This window comes from Falco cherrug, chromosome 12, assembly GCF_023634085.1.
Source record: "Falco cherrug isolate bFalChe1 chromosome 12, bFalChe1.pri, whole genome shotgun sequence".
Taxonomy (NCBI): domain Eukaryota; kingdom Metazoa; phylum Chordata; class Aves; order Falconiformes; family Falconidae; genus Falco; species Falco cherrug.
Window position 1 is genome coordinate 18676265 of NC_073708.1, and position 24255 is coordinate 18700519.

A 24255-nucleotide genomic window follows, 5' to 3' on the forward strand; every position below is an offset into this window, starting at 1 on the left:
CGCTGCCCCGCGGGAGGGGGCGCTGGGGGGGGCACCGCCCCGCGGGACAGCTCAGGGGCCCGAGCCGCGGGCAGGGGCGCAGAGGCGGGGGGCGGGGGGCCGGGGCCCGCAGCAGGCCGGGGGGCGAGGGCCGGGGGGCGAGTGCCGCGGCGGGTGCCCTGCGCCCCGCTCCTCGCCCTCCGCGCGGGGGGTGCGCAGGTGGGAAACCGCAGCTGCGAGTGCGCCCCGTCCTTGCCCCCCGTTGTGCGTTCAGCTGCCTGCGGCGGGGTTTGATTTCCGTGCCCCAAACGCGTGATTCGGCGCTGCTCGAGTGATGACAAGTTACGAACAGGCGTGCAAGACTTCAGCTCCCTAACTGCGTTAACCCCCCGATGAGGCTGGGGTTTACTTGCTGTGGCACACTGTTTCCCAGTGGGAACTACCTGGGATGCGGATAATGTTTCAGTTACTGATTCACAGAACACCGACGTATGTTAACATATACTGTCTTGTTACACAGCGTTGAAACAAAATGCCGTCATCGCAGGCATCCTCAGCTTTACCTGTGCATAACTCCGCTGCTCCTTTATTGGACTCTGATCTTCAGGAAAAACTTCTTCCTCACGCTGCTGAGGCAAGTTCATTCTGTTCCTCTTAAGCCTGACTTTTTTCATTCTATTTACTTTGCTAACAAGATTCAAAACAGCTATTTCAAAATTTACTTCCCAGCTACAGATGAGAAGCACGTGATATTTCAAAGAATGGGTAAACTATGGAAAAAGTCTTGTCTGTTCCCCTCTGCTTACGTAGATGCGCTCGGATAAATGAAAGATGATATTTAATCTTCTAAAATGCTGCTTTCACTTGAAGTAATTAAATTCAAGAACTTACTTTCAGTTGTGTAACAAAGAAAAAGCTATAGAGGCCTGCACTGTGTTACACAAGTTGAGATCTCCCAGGAAATGTAAGCCTGTAATAAAACACGACACACAAATATATATATAAAAAATAAAAAGCATTAGATGTTTGGAGCGTAGTTATTTGCCTTACGGCAACAGTTGGAAGCAGAGCAGTCTGCGTTCTGGTTCTGTGAGGAAGTGATTGTTTTAGTTGGGAACTTCCCAAATTCTGTTACTCATTTTCTCAATTCTGCCGAGGAAATACGGATGTAAGAATATAAACTTTTAGTCTGGCAAATCCTTATGATGGAGATGCACCTGTCACAGGCTGAAAGCAGGAGAAATGGGTCCTGGTGGGTGGAAAAGGCAAGACAATCCATTTCTGAAAAAGAATCTGTAGTCAGTGGAGCACTGAGGGAGTAGTAAACAGAAAACTTTGTGTTTGACAAGGGCATCCATCACGCTGGAGTGCGATGGCGGAGGCAGGAGAGGTGTTTGGGGAAGGGGTTAGGGTGGCGGTGGCAGGTTCACGGTGCTTAGCAAGAAAGCAGGGGAAGGGATGTGTTTAGGTGGTAGGCATGGATACTTGGCTCCGGACTTGACACGACATGGGCAGCATTGCGTTCCTGTGCAGCCCTGCCCAGTGATGAGCTTTTCCGAACTGGGAAAAGAGAAAAGCCATCACTGCCTCCGAACTGGAAGAACTCCCCTGTGAAATGTAGCATCAGTGTCTAAGCAGGACTTGGCCTCCGCTGTCACCAGGGGTTAACTGGTTGCCTTTGCCCTGGAGATTAGGTGTGTTCTGTGAGTGATGAGTGTGTGGGTGCATCCTGTGATATCACAGGCTTTCGAAAGTTGGAAGTCTTTCTTAGATATGTCAAATTCCTCCCAAATGATTCTCCTGAGGAGTTGACTTAGGCTGATATCCTTCAGTTAGCAAGATCAATGTCCTAACTGTATCTGATACTAAATGTTACATAGCTATGAGTGCTATTTCAGGGAAAAATTCATGCGCCATCTGGAGAAGCCAGAAAACTGTTCCCTGATGTAGCTGTATAAAAAGGATTATCATAGCCATCTAAGATATAAAATATTTTACTGATATAAGCAAAGAATCTGACAGTCTAGAGCACCAAATAAGAAAATATATAAGGCATAAACATAGAACCAATGCAAATGTACATTACTTACACAAGTCTTACACTAACATTTAGTCTTACCATCTTCTTTAATGGACATATTGGGAAAATTTTCTGTTGTTATTATGTCCTGTGCACTAAGAAAGTTCCTGCAAAGTTGGAAGGAATTTGGTGGGCTATGTATGTTAAAACAGGAGATAGATCACAATGAATTCCTGTTTAACAGTAGTGCCATGCGGAGGAATTATAGAGGAATGAAGGCAGGTTAATTAACAATATACAGCTGTGGGCTGGCTTCAGGGGCGGTGGGTTGGCTGATGTGGATAAGGTGCAGCTGGTTCCTGCTAAGTAGTTAAATAGCTCTAAGGGGTATGCAAGAGGAGTCCCAGATGAAGAGAGACCTGGAAGAAGCAGAGGGAGGAGAGAGAGTGCCCTGGATGTGGGAGAGACAAGGAGAAGGATGCAGTAGAGGCAAGAAGCAGGGTGGACTGGCCTGAAGAGGATGAAGAAGCAGCACGAACAGTAGATGAACTGTTGAAACCTTGTGGGGGGTTGGTGGCTGTGCTGGGGCAAGGTGTGCTAACTACTTACTGAGGTTAACCTGGTATGGGATGGTAGAAGCCTTGTTGTAGCCGGCCAGTTTTGATAGTTCTGTGACAATGCCATATGGAACTTGCGTAGAAACCTGATGGAGTGATGAATGTAGATTTCTTTTGGAATTAAACATGATTTGTTATTGGTGACTTTCTTAGCTTTCTTTTGGAAGTCATAAAGCTAGCCTTTTGTTGTTGTAAGCTGACAGAGATTGATGTTTATTCTGATTTTTTTTTTTATTTCAAAACTAATATTCTTGATTTTTCAAGTTCTCCTGGACAATGTTAGCTGTCTTAGAGTATGAAGCTTTTTGTTGATCATTATAGAGAAAGTTCATAGAGAGCTAACTGTGGGGAACACCATTTCCTGAGAACAGAAAAATGGTGTGAGTACTTCAGGTTTCCGGTCACTTCTTGATTCTGGGAAGTCTCTAAGCACTTCTGGTTTTGCTGATAACTTACTGTGGGGTCACAAAAGCCCATTCCTATTGATGTATTTTTTGCTGGTAGCAAATCTGACTCAGTGTAGTCAGGAAAGGATAGGACTACTACTGAATACAGTATTTATAAGTTTGCAGTACATGCAGAGGTAGAAACCTAGATGCAGAACAGGGGTCTATGTACGGACTTTACAAATACACATGGGATCAAGATTATGGAACATTATGTGGAAATCCATGCAGGCCAGGATAAAATTAATGTTTTGCAAGGAATTGTAGTAAACCTTTTGATGCTAAAGGTTCCACCCTGAGGCAGTGGGTTTATCCTTTCACTAGTGAAATTAAAGCGTTCAGGGTTTACAATCTGAAAGTCTCACAAACTGATTTTTCTAGAATGGGAAGTTACACCACCCCCAAAATCAGACGCTTTAAAATGAGAAGTTTAGTTGACAATATTATAGGCACCTAAGTTCTTTTGGATTCGTAGTAACTGTTAATGTAGGTTGATTTTTTTTTTTTTTTTTTTTTTTGGTGATCTCATAGCCTATGCTTTCTGGTTCAATCTTCAAATTCACCTATCTATCCTGAAAGGCTTTAATACTTCATATTAGTCTCCAAAATATTATGAGTTTTAAAATAGCTTTTACTATTCGACTATATTTAAAGAACTGTTAAATATTTATGGTATTTAGAGTCCTTTTAGCTAAAATAAAGAAAGAAATTGGTGTATGGAATTACCCTCATTTGTTTTATTCAGCTACAAAGTTATATGTGCAAAATAAATTGAATCTTTAGGGTTTAAACCAGTCGACTCTTGAGTAGCTCATATACAAGCTTTTATATTCATATGTAGCAAATTATATGTTCCAAATTCAAAGCCATAGAAAAAATGCTAAATCAATTATATACAGAAGTAATTTTTGATGTTTCCTGCTTCTGTCTTGCAGTTAAACATTAAAAACATTGAAACTTTGATGCAGAAGTTAAGTGAAAATGAAACCCAAAATACTGTAAGTAAATCAAAATTTCTGCCTCTTTTTGTTCTGTGCTGTACATTTGAAAATGGCTATGTCATGGGATCATACAATTTCAAGTGACAGTGGCAAATGGGAGTATTTGTGGTTTATCATCACAAAGTGGAATCTTAGTTTTAGACCTGAAATGTTCATCAGTGTGCATTACCATTGCATTGTTGTGTACAGACACGAAACCAATTTTTTTTTGTTATTTTTTTCCCATGAAGAATCTCAGAAGAAAAATACTTGAAAGGGAGAAACATGTTAAAGAACTTTCATTCAGGCTTCAGCTTGAAAAAGTGAGTGACCAGTTCTGTTAGAATGAATGTTTTCTTCCAATTTACTAGTCTTATTTACGAATTTTAAATTTTGTGATTTCTGTTTAACATTAACAACATTATTAACAAGTTACTGCTTGTGAATATACTTGCAGAGCATGTTTTATCTTTTCCAGCTTTTGAGGGCATTCAAATTTCAGTTAGAAACTACAGCAAAATAGAAAGAATATAGATAGCATCATATAGCATATTTCCATAGACCAACAGATTTGTGTTTATTTCTCTTTCTTAGCTCAATGTACAGAAAGAAGACCATCTGTCAAAATCAATAAAAGCAGTACAAGCTCACCTGCTATGTCAGATTCAAAGAAAAGAAGTGGAAAATGATGAATTAAAAGTGAAAATACAGGTCAACATATTTTCATTTGTATTTCAGTTTATTTGGAATAGTAGCCTTACTGTGGTCAGTTTAACTCGGGTGTGAGAGTTAAATCTTAAAGTATTGCTTGAAATCAAACTCTCTGTGAAAAAAATCTCAAACAGTAAATTAGCATTTATATTTTGCACAGTCTGACTACACAATCTTAATTGCAAAGGATTTTTTTTTTCCTCAACTTGTGCATGCTAGCAGTTCTGCTGAAGACATGTTAAGCACACATAAAAACATTTGCATTGACCTAACTGCTATCTAGGAGGTAGATATCGATCCTGAGGCAGTCTCCATATAGTCCATGAAAAGAGATAGACAAGTCCCCAGGATGACTGTGTTGTCAGATAAGGGTGGTGAATCACTTGTTTCTTTTTATTGACACTGAAAGAATAAATAAATCTCTTAATATTGACTGAAAGAGAAACAGTTCAGACTAATGCTTAACTTCACTTTAAGGTAGGTGAAATTATTTCTATTTTCTGTTCTAAAAAGAAAGTGGTAAATTTGGACATTTCCATCAGTTAATGACTTTAGAACAAGGCAAGGACAAGGTCGTATGTCAGAGTCTGGAGCTGTATGAGGCCTCAGTTTCAGTATTTGAAACTTGTCAAGAACATAGGCGTGAATCAGAAAATATTGGCTAACAATAACATACTTCTAATATCCAAATTTTTTTTGATAGCATACATTCCCTAGTAATTGTATCATTTGAAGTTAAGGAGTCTATAGCAACTCAATTCCAAAAAAAGTCACATCTGTGTCTGTATAAATGCCTCATGTATTCTTCTAAACAAAACCTGCTTTCTTGTTCTACCTAGTACAGCTACAGAATTCCAAAAACATTTTCATTGGATAAAGTAACTTGATATACAATTGTATTTTCATTCAATCTTCATTTAAAAGTTTTGTTTGTTTGCTCTTGAAGTGCTGAAGTCAGTTGCTAGCTTAAATCCTGTTGATTTGGTTAATATCTGGACAGCAGCTGGCAAAAGCTTAGCGTTACCCTTATGAAATCTCAATTTAAATTTACCTCTGCCACTGAATAATGCCCAGAGCACTTACTCTTAGTGTGATTGTGACCTCCTGCGGTTATAACAGGGGATAACAGTTGTTGATTTATGTTGCGACGGAGGGAAGACACAGTCACTCAATATGAGTGATCAGCAGGCTTCGTTTATTGTCTCTTACAGTCACCTTTTATGCCTTCTTATAATTAGCTCATACATATTACAAAAATTAAGCTCATTATTGGTTAGTTGCCTAAATACCAAGCCCACCCCTAATTTCTCTTCTGTAGTTTTCTGTTCCCACCTGCAACATTCTTTTCCCACCAAAATCTTCCTGTTATTGTGTAACAAGGACAGCCAAAGACAGTGTATTTTGCTTTACTTCAGATAAGCTGAGAGCCATGTGCATTTTTGTCCAGCCAGCTGGACTATGACTATGTGACCCTTTTCAGCTAGCCAGTTATCCACAGATTTATACCAACAGTTAAAGAAGTCCCTATAGAGTCAGATTTTCTGTATTTACTGAAGGTGTTCTCATGCCACCCCAGCCTCACACACACACCCATGCCAAGTAACATTTTTGTTTACGAAATGCCCTATAAACATCTAGATACAAATACTGCTTCCTGCATATTTGGTGGGTTTTGTAATTTCATTTTTTGAAGTAGTACTTTACCTTTTGGTGAGTCCTAGTACCTTAGACCGTCTTTTACTTGGAAAACCATATATATTTTTCATTGATTGTGGAAACATTGTGGGGTCATTAGCAGGACCTATACTAACAGATATCCTCTCATATGTATAATATGCATATTTTATAGGAACTGGCGAATAGTATCTTGAATAAGGCTGGTACATTAATGTAGTCAGTAGGTTAAATGGCATGCTATTCTGGGTTTAATTATGTTCTATGTGAATAAACTTAAGTGTCAGACCTAGATTCAAGTGAAAGAAACAAATGCATTAATCATTCTTACAATTAGGATGTTTATCAGTGACTTGAGAAATTGATTTACACTGTTAGCCTACTGACATTGCTGTAATTTGGCAGAATAATAAGTTATATGAATGGAACTTGCACTTGTCTCTATTAAATAGTTGTCTACTGGTAGCTTGGTCATACTTTCTATAAGCTGTAGCACCTTAATAATTGCATTTGCGATTCTCCAGTATTGCTTTTATTGTATGTCATCATGTACTGTTTTAATGTCTGGTCTTTTTTTTTCCATTTATATTTAAATAACAAGTGATATGTTGATGAAAAATACAAAACTCATGAAGTTAGAGAGGTCAGCTTCCTGCATTGGGAAAGAGTTGATGTTTAATTATGTTGCAGACTCTAGAAAAGAAAATAGCAGAGTGGAAACTTCGAATTGGTGAATACAAGCACCAGATGTTAGCCTTAAAGGAAGCAAGTGAGCGAAAGAAGACTGCTCTGAAAAAAGCAATCAGGTCCCAGAAACAAAGAGCTCGGCACTTTGAAGCACTTGTGGAAAATCTAACCTCCAGAATAAGAGAACGTGTGAGTGACTATGCTGTGAGCAATGTTGTGCTGTATGGTTTTAAGGGGAACAATTGGGAGACTTTCAGCTGTGGAAAACGGGAAAAAGTTGGTTCATCATGCTGCATTTGTACCTTTTACTTATTTTGCTGCTTGGTTAAGGAAAAGGTTTAAGTGACATGCAAACTGTTACTACATTCACTGCCTTTATTTTGTCAAAATCTAGTGAATGTCTTAAGCCATGATGTTGTATACCTCAAACTGTAATAAGTAAGGAAAGTCTGATAAACTTTCAGTTACACCTTTCCTGATCTTCCTGTTGGACCTTTACAGATATACACTAACTCAGAAGTACAGTGTACTAAGTGAGAATCCATGATTGGGGTTTGAAGTCCGTTTTATTTATCAGTGTATGACATTTCATGTGGATGCTTAGCTTTGTTTCTAAGCTGCTTGCTCTGAACCTTTTCAAAATATAAATACAAAAATTCCTTAATCCAAATTGTTCCATAGATTCTTGCCTTGCATGTCCCTACAGTGTGTAATTTTTCAAAAAGGCCAGGTGGATCAAAACTGTGCTGAAATCTTTATTGCCTTATGTAGGTTTCCTAATAAGAGTATGTTTTCATACTTTCAGATGTCTTGCCATCATTTTGGATGTGTTAGTACTGAAGTTATATTTTTCCAGTTAGTATACCAGGAGACGGTTAATAATGTCTTTTTTCCTCTTTGATCTTTGTGAGAAGGCAGTAAGTGGATCTTTAAGTACACCTAGCAGTACAGAGGGATGGCAGCTAACTCCTGAACTTTTGATGTTTTGTAGTCACACTATTGTTTTCTTTCCCTATTGAAGACCTGGTGAACTTCAAGATAGCATGTGTTTGTTAATTATCCATAGTTCTTTGCATTTCCTACCTAAGTATTATTTTTCATTCTTAAAATGTTTTGGCAGAATTTTATTTTTGTCTTAATTTATGTAATATGTAGTAGAGGTGTATTGGAGACAAATACTTTTGTATGAAAATATTTTCACCTTAAATCTTGAAATATTGTTGTATTCTACAGTTGGTATAAAGTGCCAGTGTTTAACTGTCTGTGCCTTGAAGGTAAGTCTGTACATAGACTAATTTTTTAACAAGTGAGTGGTTTTGTTTGTTTTCTTTTGATCCAAGACAAAATTTACATTGCTTTGTACTAGGGAGATCCAATAAAGCCATCTTATATTAAATAGCTCTTGTGTTTACTAAAAGTTGTAGAACTAGATGACATTGTCCAGTGGCAATATTTTTTTACATAATGTGTAATTCCTGTATTCTCTAGGAAGTCAAACTGTCTGAGATACTGTTGGCATCTGATGCCTGGAAAAACCAGCATGATAGAACGGTTGAAGAAAAGACAGCATTAGAAATTCAAATAGAAGAACTTAACAAGTAAGTTAAACTGATAGTTTTTTTGTTTGTATTCACACAGTGTTGATATTTAGTAGTGTAGTAGTTGGTGTTGACAATGTAAACAAGTTTATTCATATTTTAAAATTCTGAGCAGAATTTAGAAGTTGGAAACAAGAACAAATTTAACATTCTTAGCCTTCTCTTTGCTGTGTTTCACAACCTTTTTTAAAAAAGTCGTTCACCCATACAAGTAAGGAGTATATTCTTTCCCCTGCATACTTCCAATTAGCCTGAACTTGATAGTAGCTACTATGCTGCTTCCTCAGAACCACTTATTAACTGATTCAACAATTTGATTCTTAGGCTTCTAAGCCTAAGAAGGTTCTTAGATGGTTCTTAGGCTTCTAGTTTCTGCTTCAGACTAATGATGGTGAAATTATTTCAGTTCTGCTAATGTTTTACCCCACTAGTGGATAGAGAAAGGTTCCTCTCAGATGCACATTTGAACAGTTTATTCTTGTAAGGAAAAGCAACACAGAATTGTCCAACCTTATTCAAACTACACAATGAAATCTTAATGTACATGAAGGATATGCCATAGTCTTTGGCAGACAGTGACAAATATCCTTTTACCTTTTCTGTCAGTAGAAACATGGACTGTAATTCAAGGAAGCAAAAGAAACTGTAGGTGCCTTTATTCTAGGTCTAAGGCAGAATGTGTATTTTACAAAGAACTTGATTAATCCTCATATATGTAACAGCTCAAATTAAATTGGCTTGACTTATATTTGTGTTTCAGAAAATCTGACATTTCTGAAAATATTTTCAGTACATGTTAAAATTTTAACAGTGCAGGTACTTGTCAGTCCTATCTGTCTAGCCTGCTGTTTGCCCAGGGTATATGAGGAGGCATCTAGGAAAGTGTAAAAAAAAAAAAAAAAAAAAAAAAAAAAAACCAAAAAACCAAAAAAAACCCAAAAAAAAACCCCCAAAAATGGAAACATCTATAATATTTCCCTCAAGTACTCATCCTGCTTCCAATAGTTTTTTTGCTGGTTTTAATTTAGCTGAAAATAATAGCCTTTGCTTGAAATCTACCATTCCAACAGACTTGTTCTACTAGGCAGTGTATGGCTAAAGAGCAAAACAAATTTCATTGTTTATTAACATGAAAAGCAAATGGTGAGGCATAGCACAACTTGTTGCTTTTGATAACAGAAAGTACCATTTCTAAACTAGCTATGGAATGTTCTTAGTAGGACGTTATCTGACAGACCCTATAAATTCAATGCAATTCAATTTTGTACAGTAAGTTGTCTTGGAAACATGCTTGGACATTCTAGGTAATGAATTTATAATTGAGCAAGGACCACTTACTTCCTTGGTGGACCGCTCTTTTGGATAGTTTCTTATTTCTATAGATACTGCTTTCTTGGGATGCTTAAATGCATTCTCTGTTTTGTTTGTGGTTTTTTTGCTTAAAATGAGAACAATGAAGGAGTATGTGTTAAGGTACAATTTAATTTGCATAAAGAGTTTTGCAAGCATTATATATTGCACAGAGTTCTTGCCTATCTAACAAGGCAGATCACAAACCTTTTGGAAGAACTGAAAAGAAAGGAGGAATGGAGAAGAAACTCAGATAAGGAAATTCTTGGAAAGCTGAATTCTGTTAACACTGAAAACGAAAATATTTACCTTGAAAATGAAAAATTAAAGGTAAGATCATTATAAAACATTGTTGAATGACTCTGCATTTCAGATACATTAATGGAGTAACCACATTAATTCCCTTGGGGCCCTCTGTCTAGAGATCCCAAACCTGTAGAATAAATTTTGCTGTCCATGTTTTGCAGTAAGTGAAAATGAGACATTTAAATTTTATCAGTGGAAATCCATAGCAAAGCTAGGAACAGGGTTGTCTAATCATCTATCTGCTTAACCATTTATTTTACTGACAGTAGCTACAAAGCTGCTTAACTAGAAATTGTTTGTTTGTAAAACTTTTTGAAATCAAAGGACTGGGTTTAGCTCAATTACTAGTTTCAATTTTTAAAGGCTTTACAGGTTTTGGATTGTATTTATCCTCCAAAGTAAATGTTCTCATGAGCTGACAAATGAACTGTGGGCTATAATTTTTGATTGACAGGATAGACAATTGTGTCACTCTTCCTAATGCCTGCAGGTCACTTTGTAGTAATATCACATGGTAGATTGTGTTATTTTAATAACACTCTTAAATTTTTTTTTTCCCATGGTTTAATCAAGGCTTCCCTTGCTACACTGGAAAAGAGTACTGTTGAAAGTGAGCTGCTAAATCTGCAAGAAAAGGCAAAGCTGCAGGAAAACCTTGTTGAACTGTACAAAAATCAGGTGACCAGTATATTTGAAATGTTTAAGTATGGTTTATAAATTTGTAAGCAGTTTTGAGGAAATGATATTTTATTTGTAATAAAACAGATTTGTTGTCATGGTGATTGTAATACTGTTGTAACATCGGGGATGATGGAAGAGAGTGCCATTATAGACCATATCAAAGAATAGTCTCCCCATTATTACTAGGATGCATAATCCTTATTAAATTGTGTGAAGCCCAGCTGAAGCTCATTGAAGCCAACAGAGTTAATTACATACTTGCTTAGAAAAGACTTGCTTCCTAAAAAGCAAGTTAGTAATCTAATAAATTGTATTTAAAAAAAAAATTGAGTCTAATGTCTTTAGTAGACATATCCAATGATATTTTTACCTCTCCTTGGACATCTTTATTTCCACGTTCCTAAGGATAATAAACCAGCATTCAAGTACTGCTGTAAGAGGTTTTTTATTTACATATGTAGCTCCATATTGAAAATACCAGCAAAACATATAAATCAGACTTAAAATGAGCTTTTTTTATCAATTGCTTTTTTGTATTTGGCTTTATTCACGAGAAGAAATTTTAGAACATTGATTCCAAGTTGTATGTTTCTGCTATAGTATAGACACCACTTCACTGACATTCTTCACTTAAGTCTTTTTAAAATCATTGACAAGAGAAAAGACACAATACAAAATCTAGCTATAACCAGTGTGCCTTGTCCGTGGAATGCATCACCACAATTAAAGTTGCTGCCAGCTTTAAGATGGAAGATGAGATTCCAGCAAACCGCCAGCCTTAAGCAGTGAGTGGGATGAAATTCCCTGCCTGGGTAGCTGTGGTGACTCCAGATGGGAGCTGCCCATGACACTTGTTACCTGGGGACAGAAGGATGAGTCAAGTTGGCTGCTGCTTTAGCACGACTCATTCTCCCTTGTTGAAAACACAATGTGGATATCAAGAGTGCTCTTTTCCTGGCTACCTTTTTATATTTGCTGTGATGAGTAGGATAATGAAAGTAAATAATCTAATGACAAATATTGAGATTCTATCTAGAAATCAAAGGTTTTCCTTTATGCTTCTTACTAATGATTCTATTGTCTCTATATTTAAAAGAAACACCTTGCAAGTGTATGTGAAAAATATATGTTGTCCTAGGTACAGAAATTACAAACAGCAGTAGAAGAATTGAAATCCAGATATGCAACAGTCTTAAATGAAAACAAAAGAATAACAGAAAACAAATGCTTAAAAGCAGATAAGGTAAGTCTTGCAGTGATATAGCATGTTTCCAGACAGTTCTGTAGGACATTGATCTTTCCTACATTATTGTGACCCACTTATTAGAAGTCACAAGACACTGGCTCTTTTTTTCTTTTTCAATGTACAAAACTTTTATAAATTCACTGAAAGTTTTACTAACTCTTACTTGTGAGCTGGTGGCTCTTTTGATCAATTGCAAACAGGTGAGAAATCATTTCTAGAGTAATGATTAAGGAGTGGGGCTATTTTAGAATTTGAGAATTCTTTTATTTTTAAAAATGTGGTTTTATTCTTGTTGATTTTAAAACTAGATCTTTCAACAAAACACCTGTGAAAGTTGTGTATTGAAGCAAACCTATTGTAAGACTTCTTTGTTTTACCTGGCAGTTAAAACAGAAACCATGCAGGGATGAGTTTTTTATGTTTTTCAGCAGATGGAGCCGAATACTAGGACACAGTTAGCACATTCTTAAGCATCAGAAAACAATGCAAAACTGGTAGGAAAACAAATTTCCTCAGTTCCATAGCTCATCAAAATACATATTCTTTTAAGCAATTAAGCTGAGGCAGGGACAGGTTTTGTGTTGTCTGCAATGTTCTGTTTTGGAGAACAGAATTAGTCCTCACAGAGAAGCACCTTTAGGTGTTTTATTTCATACTAACTTTATTTTTCCATGATTGAGTTGTAATAAGGAAAATTCTGAACCCATAAGTAATATTTGCACATAGCTTCAGATGGCATTAGGTGTTGTCCTCTTTCCAAATACTGCAATAGCTGTATGGTCAGAATTTTTTCTGTAGGCTGCTTAGTGTGTCTGTATGCCAGTTCCCAAATCATACTGTATAAAAATAAAATACATTTGGATATTGCATGATGAACTGCTAACGCTTGCATAATTTTGTAAATGTTCATTATGAGTGTTACTGAGTCTTTAATGAAATGTAGTCAGAAATGGAAATTTCTCCAGTGGTGAACTTGTAACTTTGTCAGTATTTCATACAATAGGTGATATTATGCAGCTTGTGTAGAATTTCAGATTTATTACACACATGGAAAGCCATTAGGTATTACAACAGTTGATTTATGGTTTTACACTTAAGTTTTTCTCCTGTGATGAGACTGTGCAGGTGAGGGACAAAACAGAGGCTGAGTTTAAGGCGTTAGAACATGTTTGTGACTTGCTGAAAGCAGCTGAGGAAAAGCAGCAAGGATATCAGGAAAAGCTTATTATGTCCTGGGAAAGGATCCATACAAAGAAATGCAAAACCCTTAGGGAGCTGCAGGTTCAGATGCTTAGAACATGCTGATTTTTAAAGATAAATAAGAAAGTTATGTGGAAGAAAGTGGAACATTTTTTTCCTATTAGCGTGTGTGACAGTTGTGCCGTTTCCTTTGTTATTTGCTTCATAAATCAAAAAAGTCTTCTGTAGAAATAGCATAGTGCAAATAAAACTATTGCCAACTGTATTTACATTAATTCAGTATGTGACAAGACTAGTTACTTTAAGATCCTGTATCTTTTAAGTAAGTGCATTCTTGATCCTTTTGAATACTGATGTCCTGAGATGTGTTGCAGAATTCTTCCCTGGAAATAAATGTGCAAGTATAATTATTCTTTGTATTGAGTGGAATAATTTAATTTCACATTAGTTTTGTTTTAATGACTAATTTATAAACCAGACAATATTTTCTCTGATAAATAGTCATAAAATGTATTGATGATGATGTATAACTTTTAATGATTTCATTTTGTTCATTGATAAAGTATTTTTAAAATGCTTTAATAGGATCATTTCTATTTTTAGCAATATTTTGGTACTACTGCTTGTACTTAAGCCTGGATATGAATATTCCTCAGCTTTTTATTTTCCTTGTGACATCAATTTCAATGGCAGGGCTAAGTTTTAAAGGGTTTTGTTGTTCTCTTTTCTCTCTCCTTTTAATGTGCTTTTGAGTTAAAGAGAATACTCTGCTAGCACAAAAGACAAAGGCATTTGAATCATAGGGTAGGAAAGGGGCTTAATCTTCCTGTCAGTAGGAAAACCAGCTGAAATACAGTGAGTCTCTGTGTCCTTATAGACTTTATATGCTTATTAAAAAAAAGTAGTTTTTGATTTTTTTAGATTTCTTGTCAAGATGATCATCAAATTTTGTTCTTATTTGCATAATTTTAAATACTCCTTCCAGGAATGCTCATAAGTTCATAAATCCATCTTTCCTTAGTAAGTACTTAAGCAACAAGTAATTTTGAGGTGCATATATGTAATGATGTATGTAACTTAATCTAACTACATGTTTTCCTGAATAAATGCAAAAAAATCCTTGTAAGTACAGTGAAGCAATTGGGAATATAATCACCAGTCTGGTGGAACAGTAGTTAAATTTCAGCGTTAAATCTTGGTGACATTCTTTAGAGATTCTGACCTTTGGTCCTATGACCAGAATTCAGGAAAATTTCTTTGAAGTAACTGGACCATGTGCAGAAACCTGGGTTCAGGTGGACCAGGGCATCAGTTCACTACCCCTCTGCTAGAGGTTTCTGCAACTACCAGCCTGCTTGCTGAGCAGCCTGTAATTCACATTAAAAAAATCAGCCAGTTTAGTTCAAATTACTGGATGGAACTGCTTGAGGTAGCCCAGTGAAGGATGGCATTGCCTCTTAAATAATGGCACCAGCAGGCCGCTGATGTGGTGATTTATTACTAATTTGCTGTAGATGGATGATAGCAAGATAACAGTAATCTCATCACTACTGTTAACAGATTTAAAAGAAAAGATGTAAAAGTTTGTGAGTCTGGATGCTGGGTAGGGGAAGACAGTTTGGCTTCTTGCTTTTGTTAGCTGCTGCTACTGATGTAGCTCTTCTTATGAACTTGGTTGTCTGTCTTGATACTCACTACTTCATGAAATTCCTTGCCAGTGCTACGCCGTCATGTGGTAAAGGTGTGTATATATATATATATGCGGTATTACTTTTGTGCTTCCTGTGACTGTAGTGTGAGGGAACTTATTTTTGCTGGAATCTAAATCAGAGTCAAAGTTCACAAGGAGGTCAACCTGGCCAACCCCTAATACACAGGGCTGCATGAGCAGCGTATGGGTTGCGTTAGGGCTTCACTTTGTTACATAGCAGGTTCTCAGCCTTAAAGTATTTACACAAAGTTTTAGCCTGTTACTTTGGCTGCATTTTATTTCTTTTAAAGAAAATATCATGTATATTTGAGTGTAATACAGCGTTTGCCTGAAATTACAGTTAAATTGTTTGATTAGATTTTAATAGGCAAGCTTACTTTGATCTGTAATATCCTGTATATAGGTCTCTTCAACTAGAAAGGAATTGTCATTTTTACAGGAGGAAGATGATGTAACTTCCTTGTGCAGTCTTTCCTTAGAAGAAGAAAACCGTAACATTCAGAAGAAATATGAAGATCTTAAATGGTAACTAAAAAATCTGACTGTAATTAATTCCTACACTGTTCTGCTATAGTGAATTATGTGTTAATCTGTTTTGCATAAAGGCAATTAGAAGAGATGGAATTTCAAAATGAAGAACTTGCTTGTCAGCTTAAAAAGGAAGATGAGAGTCTTCAGAGCAGTAAATTACAGCTTGAAGAGAAAATTGCAGAATATAATGGATTAACCAGGCACCTGGAATCTGCTTTGGAAGAAGGGAGGAAAATGGTACCGATGATCTAATACATTTCCTAATATTGTTTTCCTTTTTCTGTTTTAAAATAGCATTAAAAAATACGCTTGAGAAGAAAAGATGGGGTAAGATCTAGATGTAGGGAGCAATACTAAAAAGTTACTGGGAAATTCTGCATGTTTAAATATGGATTGCACAATTAAACTACTTTGTGGAATTCGGATTCTATTGAAATAAATGACGAAGTTCAGTGGGCCAACATTTCACTGTCATTTTTTTGGTGACAATCAAAATGCTTTAACCACCTAATATTAAATCCCACTCACATGGCAAAAAGATTCTGAACAAAAGCTTAATCTTGCCTTTTTCTTGTTTTCTCTGGAATAGGCAGCCCATAAGAACTTTGTTGAAGTCCTTCTCATTTCAGAGGAAGCCTTTGCACACTTCCAATATTAAGCAGAGATTTGTCCTTTGTAGAAAGGATGCAAGCAGTAAATCAAATGGAAGAGGAAATATAATTAAGGCTGCAGTGAATTAATTAGTTTAATCAGATAATATGTATGTAGCGGTAACTTCTGTCTCGGATTAATCATGTTGAGATAAGCTATCTGAATTTTTTTCAATACTATCTGGGGGTATTGATTTGGTTTGAAAAGAATAACAACTTTGTTAACTCATTTGTAAGTTAAGGCAAAACTGTCTCCCTTCCAATAATACTACATGTTTTTCCAAATTGAAACTTCTTTCAAATTTATCCAATTATTTCCCAGGTTTAATTTCTCTGTGTAGGAAATAACTAAGGTATTAAATGATAGAATAGGAAATAGAGCTATTAATGCTAAGGTATAAGAAACTAATTTGGTTTGGGCTTTAAGTGAAAGTAAATATACATAATTTCTCTCTCATTACTATTTAGGTAGCTGAAGAACTGGAAAAAATATCATACAAAGAACAAGCCCTTCAGACAAAAATGCTGGTTCTTGAAACTGAAGTGAGAAAGGGGCAAGAAGAGAGAAAACAACTCCTCTGTGTATTACACCACGTGAGTAAATAATACTGTTGATAACTTCAGGAATTACTTAACACATCACTACTTACAGTAAAAGCTACTTTTACTGGAAAACACTACTAAAACAACATATACACAGTTTTGGAGACAGCAGATTAATTCAACTTGATGATACACTTTGTATATTGACATTTCTAATAGATTTAACAGATGCCCAGTCTAACTAAATCACTAGAATGATATTGAGTTTACATCTTTCATTCAATCCAGTTTTCCCAGCAAGGCAAACACGAAAAAATATGTATGAAGTTGTAATTTCCCTCTCAGATTAATCATCATGTTCAGTAAGCATACCTGGATTTGAAAGGAAGTTCCATATAATAATTGGAATAACAGTTCTATATGTCACTGCGTAACAGTTCCATAGTGTATCTTACCCCCCCTCCCCACCCCCCACCCCCCCCCGAGCTGATAACAAGAATCTGATATTATGGAAATTTGTGAAAAGCTTTCAGTTTATATACCAATGTTGGACATAAATGTAGCTAGTAACAAAAGAGATAATCTAATTTTTTTCCAAAGTATTAAGCCTTTAAATGCCCATGTTTTGATATGTTGGTGCTTACCTATTCAGCAAAGCCACAGTCTAAGAAGGTATTTTGGATGAGTAATCTCAAAAGAAGTCTGTTCTATTGTTTTATCTAATCCAGAAAATTTCAGCATATTTTCTATTAATGTCAGACAAAGCTGAATTCCCTAGACTAGTGGTGGCAAATAATTTGCTTTAATCAAAGTTTTGATATAGTTAGAGATTTGTCCTGTGATAAATGATAATAAGCTGTAGAGCTATTTAAAACAAATACAGAAGACACTAAAAAAAAGTTCTACTGTCACTCTCCTAGACTTTCAAAAACAACATGCTGTATTCTGACTTGAAGCATTCAAGGTTAAAATCAAGCCAACCTAAAAGCAAACTCTGATCAAGATATAAATAAGACATCAGAGAACAGTTCTGAATTCAGTATGCTTTAACTAATTTTTGTCTGTGTCCGGTGCAACTTAATGTCTGCATTTACCTCAAGACAAAAGTGTTCTTAAAACAAAATCAGACGCTGGCTAGTGTTTTATTCTACTTCAAATATTTTTTTCATAGGAATGTGTTACCATGTTAATGTAGAATAGATAAAAAAGAAAATGTTCTTGTCTTCTGTCCCAGAAAGGGACAGATTTGTTTCCAGGTAATGTCACAGGTATGTTTTCAAATGCTTTCTGTTTGAAGCCTACAGTTAAAATACATATGTGAAAGATACATATATATGAGAGAAGAACTGTTCTAAATTGATTAATTGGTTTTTATTCTTATTACGTTTACATATAACTGAGAATGCATTATGGAAAATGATAAAATGGTCTTATACCTGTTATAGTGAAACTGGAAGCAAAATAGGACTGTGAAGGTAACTTTATCCAGTTATTCATTCTAACTTTACTATTTTTTTCTAAAGTTGGATTTAAATCTGATGACTGTAATTCTGTATTTTTTAAAATTTAATTTTAGTCAACTAGCATCTGAAATCTGTAATAGACTTAAAAGGAAATACCTGAATATCTGTAGTATTTATACAACAAATGATATATGGTGTGCATCAGGTATGAATCTAATGAGCAAATAATATTGCTATCAATCATCTAATTTATACAAGGCATCAAAAATCATATTGCGTAAGAAATCAGTGACAGATGTTTCCTTGAAAAATCAACATGAGAGTGAGTGTTAAGTTCATAACAGATCTAGGATGCTAGGAATCTTTCATGCTAAAAATTCAGGTTAGGTTTTACGTTCCCAGGCCTTTTTTGGATTATGAGTGTATTCAAACATGTTCAGTTTGGTCCTGACAACACAAAGCTTCAAAATTTTGAGGTCTTTAAGGGAAACTTCCTCTAGACCAGGTTGCTCAAAGCCCCATCCAACCTGGCCTTGAATGTTTCCAGGGATGGGGCATCCATAACTTCTCTGGGCAACCTTACCAGGGTCTCAAGACTCTCACAGTAAAGAATTCCTTAATATCTCATCTAAACCTACCCTCTTTCAGTTTAAAGCCATTTCCCCTTGTCCTATCACTACCTGCCCCTGTAAAAAGTCCCTCTCCAGCTTTCCTGCAGGCCGCTGTTGGGTACTGGGAGGCTGCTGTAAGGTCTCCCTGGAGCCACCTTTACTCCAGGCTGAACAAACCCAACTCTCTCAGCCTGTCTTCATAGCAGAGATGCTCCAGCACTCTGATTATCTTTGTGGCCCTCTGGACTTGTTTCAACAGGTCCATGGCCTTTTTATGCTGGGGGCCGCAGAGCTGAGCACAGTACACCAGTTGCCTTAGGTTATTATTTTGATTGATTTGTATTTTATTTCTAAGTAGGATTGCATTTCTCTTTTCCTTAGAACGAAAAGCACCATGAAGTTCATTTGAAAGAGCTGGAGAACAGCCTGCAGAAGTCGGAGAGCAAGAGCCAGAGCATCCGGAACTATGTGCAGTTTTTGAAAGCTTCATACATAACAATGTTTGGTTGAATTCTTTAGTTTTTAATTTAGTTAATAATAGAGAAACAATTATCATAGAGAAATAAATAAGAATTTAGTAACAGAGAAACTTTTCAAGGTTTGTTTCTAAATCTTGTTGGAGGCAAGAGATTTTATAGTATTTTACAGAGCTGAGTACTATTATGTTAGTTCTTCCCAAGGAATACTTCTGTCATGGGCAGGGAAAAGCAGGTCAATCATTACTGTATATCCTGCTGGCTGGTCACATAGGGAAAATTTACCTGGTATTACTGATATAAAGAATTGTATTATTCATGCAACAGAAGTGAAAAGGCAGACTGCATGACAGTAGTGACAGGTGTGTAAGTGTGGGGTATGCACACAAAGTTGTATATTGGTCTGTGAATTTATCGTGTGTTAGGTGCTGTCCTGTAAAGTCTTATGTGCATCCTTTCAGTCTGCAGTAAATGCAGATGATCACAGATTACCTTTCAGTTCATGTGGGGGGAGAGAACACACATGGACTGGTTGCATAGTAATTTGTGTGTTCTAATTATTAAAAGTTATATGATATATAAGTCATTATACTTCTGTAAATGTAGAAATTTAATTGCCCAAGATAATGATACCTATCCTATTAATACAGGCAAAAATTTAGAGCATGTTGGGTTTGCTTCCTCTTTTTCCCTGCAGCTTAGCACCAGTATAGCACGCGCTACTGCGCTGCATGAAGGAGTTGCCACAAGGCTGTCCCATCCAGCCTTTTCTCCCTACGTCCCGTTATGATCAGGAGTATACTGTAGTAATATTTTACAACCATAAGTAGGAAGGTATTTTAGATACAGGTAAAGTTTAAGCTCTGAATGTGTTGGTGTGCCCTTTCACAGTGACACAGCTCCAGCAAGGTGGGACAGTATTCCCCTGTGTGTGAGTACAAAGGCTGCTGTCATAAGACTGACTTAAGCCTCAGGTTAAACACATGTAAATAATCAGCTGATACAGGGCTAATAATTGTTTTTTATAGATATATGCTGTGATATGGTTTTGAAAAGTAGTGCATTCAATTAAATATATGTAAATTAGAATGTGTATTTAAAGAATATATATTTTTTGATGGAAAACATGTTAGTTCATGTACAGACAATACTTGTTAAACACAGTATTTTGTTGTTAGTTATTTATATTGTATAGAATGTTGACGTCTTTTTTTTTACAAATGCTTATCGATCTTAACAAATACTGATAAGTGCTAATGATCTGCTTGTGTGCGCTTTTTTAAAAATAAAACTGTCATTTATTATATATGACATGCTAGTAGCAAATACTTCTGTTAAATTTTGGGTTTTTTTACCTTAAACATACACACACACTTACAACCATATTTTTATTCATTTAGTTCTGCTTGTGCTCCTTATAAAATATCAAAACCTTTTTGAAAATCATCATGTGTGAAGGAAAAATTTCAGAAATAGTGTTTCAAAAACCAGTCATGGACTGGATGTAAGGTCATCATGGAGACTTGTATACTTTTCATTGATAAATGATACAAAGATGTACAGTAACTTGATTTCAACCTATTTTTTGCTATCCAGGACATTAATTTTTTTTTCTTCCTGTGCATTTGTAAGAAACAGATCTGGAATTAAAGTTGCTGGCAGCTTCAGGTAGCTTTTTACCTCTAAACGTCTACGAACAGAATAGATTTATGTCAAAGTATATGTGACTTGATTTAACTTGTAAAATTAGAAATTTGTATTTTTTTCAGTTCAACACAGTTTCCATTCTGCTAATCTAGTCTCTTTCCTTTTCATATTCAATCACTGGAACATAGATTTTTCATCTTTGAAATCTTAGAAATACCTTTAAAAGGAAGACAACATTTTCCAAATGATGGTGATATTTTTATGGCTCTCCATCCCTGATTTTCTTTTTTTCATGGTTAGAAATAGGGTTACTACTCACAAAGGTAACTTTTTTCTTTGTTTCTTTTTTAACTGGTGTTAGCTGATCATTTTATTAGTATTTAATTTTTTAGCTCATTTTGAGACAGAATTTGCTGTGGTCTTTTTTCTTTAATAAAGAAAAGGATGAAAATATTTTTCTATCTACCTAAGGATCTGGCATTTACTTGAGATTGTTGCTTGTATTTTTGGTAACTGTGTAAGATACAGCTACAGTAGTTCTTGCCTTGTTCATTTTACAAGATGTGTCATGCTGCAGAATTCTTGGATACAGCTAGACTGAATTGACTGTATTTTGGGATTGTAATATTTTTCTTTTAAAGCAATTTAGTTTTACTGTCTGCATCACATAGCAAAGTGCCACTCAATTTTCTAGGAAGAAACAGATTCACCATGCTTGCTTTTCTGGGAGCTTTCCTCTCTAGACAGTTTTAGAAGCCCTTGAATGATGGTGTTACCAGCATCTCACCTCTCAGCCTTTTTTCAAATGAGATTTTGATTTAGCATTTCCCCAAAACATTCTTAATATGCTGTTGCAATTTTCAGATACAGTCAGTCAGATGAAATATCTTGCTGCTGCAAATATGTACAGAAAAACTACCACAACAGTTTCTGGTCCATAGTGTACTTGCTTATGTAATTATGGTTGCAGTCAGGTAGTGTTCGTTCACAGACCCTCAGGAAGCAGGAAAGTTTCTTAACTGCTCAGAAAGTTCGTGGCCAGAAAAGCAGTATAAAACAGAGATTCTGTGTAATAAAAGTTTGACCTATGCTTTCAATGATGAGCTCACCCAGTAGAAAGTCTTAAAGAGATTTTAGCTGGGTAAGAACAGATAAAAAATAAGATGATGCCACTACTATTCTCCACCCCACTGTATTTAGAAGATTTCCTAGTCCATGGTAAAAACACTTCCTTGCTAAGGCACATAGTTGAATGTTATGCATTGTGTGTGTTGGGTTCTGGGTTTGATAAGATTTTGTGGTTATTTTTCACAAAAACTGATTCAGTAGGATCCAATGTAGGTAAGGCAGCCCATGGCTGAACTGATACTAGTGTTCTTTTTGTAAATCAAATCAGAGCCACCTACAGTTACCGTTTCACCCCAATAACTGTATATTGCTTTATTTGCTATCTGTGTTAAATAATTAATTAGATCTTTTTCTGTAGAGTTTTCTAGGAATGGCTTAAGTGTGATTCCTGTAGCTCTGCTTTTGGGTCAGTTGTGTCATTTCTAGTTGAGGGCAGAGACCCAGCCAGCAGGATACACAATATAAAAGCACACAGCAATTGTTGATGGGCTAGCACACACAGAAGGAGTCAGGGTTTATGAGCTGTTAGGCTAAGGACTAGTATGCCATCCACCACTTGTAAGCTACATGGGGCATCTTGGCTGGCCAGGGAGGTATCTGTCGGGCGGGGAGAGTCGGGTGATGGGAAACTCATCCTGCTGTCACTGGTTTCCCCTCTTCCACCAGCTTTGTCCTCACTGGTGACTTCAAAATTGCATTTTAAAATGCAATTTAGAGATCACACCGCAGTTAAATCTGTGTTCCTCTTTTTCAGTGCAGTGTATGCTGCTGCATGTGTTTCTTAATGGGGCAGGACTTCAGAATTATGAAAAATTACATGGTTTGAGGGTGGCCAATTCCCTTTCTAGCCAGCATGTTTCCATATTCAATCATAATTTCAGAGCTTTAATTAGGTTAAACTATGAATGTAGAGTCCTGAAATTGGCAGACTTTGAGTAGCTGACCTGAGCTCCCTATCGTTGCAGTGCCGTATCTGTGGTAAAACGGACAGTAGCACATTGGTGCCTTGTTTCTTGCTGGTTTTGGGAAATAAATTATTTAAAGTAGATTGTATCTTCTCCTATGCTTTAAATTTGTTAATTTATGCAAACACAGAATTTAAAGCGTCTTAGGGCTACTTGGGGCCCTACCTGCTTTAATCCTGTCTGCTGAGCAGCTTATTATTAGTGGCTTAAGGCTGATCGAAGAACTTGATCTGTTTCTTACCTATGGCACAAAAACTGCTATAAATCCGATGGTAAGATGGAGTGTTTCCAGTAAGAGCACAAACTCAGTAACCTCTCTGGACGCCTGCCCCTGAAGGGCTGCCCTCACAGAAGGCACGCTGCGAGCGTTGAGCTCTGTATGGATGAGGACCCCGTTGAGTGTGAGAGGTTTCTAGCACAGTGTTTCTTCTGACTAGTCCCGTTATCTGTTTAACCGTGAATGAAATCAACACTTGGATTTTTGTGGAAAGTTGGAGGGACCCTTAACATACAGCTCAAAATGTCTTTGCTAGAATTGTGTCCAGCATCCCACCTCATAGAAGAGCCAGGTTAGGCTTTTTGTGACAGTCACTTTGATTTTCCTACAGGAAAAGTGACCCAGCTTCCTCTTCTGGCAAGCTGTTCACAGTGTGACACGTGTGCGCAGCCCCGGCCGTGCTGGGCAGCCTGCAGCTGGCCGGCACGCAGTGATCAGAGCAGGGCCCCAGGGAAGGGCTTGTGCGGGGCGTGGAGTCAGCGCACGGACTTCATACAGAAGTTTTTTTGCTTTTTTCAACAACATGGCTCATTTTAAGGCTGCCATAGCTCAAGTGCGTTCCTTAAGGCTAGAGAAGTGAGAGCACCGTGCAGATGTCCACTGATGGGGGATTCAAGCAGTTAAAAACAGGAATTTATTGCAGTTACACAGGTCACCTTGGGTTCAGAATATTTTCTTGCATACCTATGGCTAAACAGTGCTCATAGAGCAGCTGTCACCCAGGAAAGCTTACAAATGTTTGAAGGTGGAGTCTCTTC

At 36.7% G+C, this 24255-nt stretch overlaps 1 protein-coding gene across 1 annotated transcript; it reads left to right on the forward strand.

Moving 5' to 3' along the window:
- The first annotated feature begins 236 nt into the window (after nucleotides 1-236).
- On the forward strand, nucleotides 237-20759 carry ODF2L (outer dense fiber of sperm tails 2 like). The gene is made up of 14 exons (XM_027814466.2): nucleotides 237-579; nucleotides 3991-4060; nucleotides 4294-4365; nucleotides 4637-4753; nucleotides 7118-7303; nucleotides 8603-8712; nucleotides 10257-10392; nucleotides 10942-11046; nucleotides 12188-12292; nucleotides 13421-13576; nucleotides 15628-15731; nucleotides 15812-15974; nucleotides 16856-16981; nucleotides 19386-20759. Exons 1-14 carry the CDS (start codon nucleotides 512-514, stop codon nucleotides 19512-19514), a joined length of 1647 nt encoding a protein of 548 aa, XP_027670267.2. The 5' UTR covers nucleotides 237-511; the 3' UTR covers nucleotides 19515-20759.
- Nucleotides 20760-24255: the final 3496 nt, after the last annotated feature.

Coding starts and splice junctions, on each gene's coding strand:
- ODF2L (XM_027814466.2), top strand. CDS start 512: ATGCCGTCATCGCAGGCATCCTCAGCTTTACCTGTGCATAACTCCGCT. Junction 580..3,990: donor GCTCCTTTATTGGACTCTGA/TCTTCAGGAAAA, acceptor TCCTGCTTCTGT/CTTGCAGTTAAACATTAAAA. Junction 11,047..12,187: donor TTGAACTGTACAAAAATCAG/GTGACCAGTATA, acceptor ATGTTGTCCTAG/GTACAGAAATTACAAACAGC.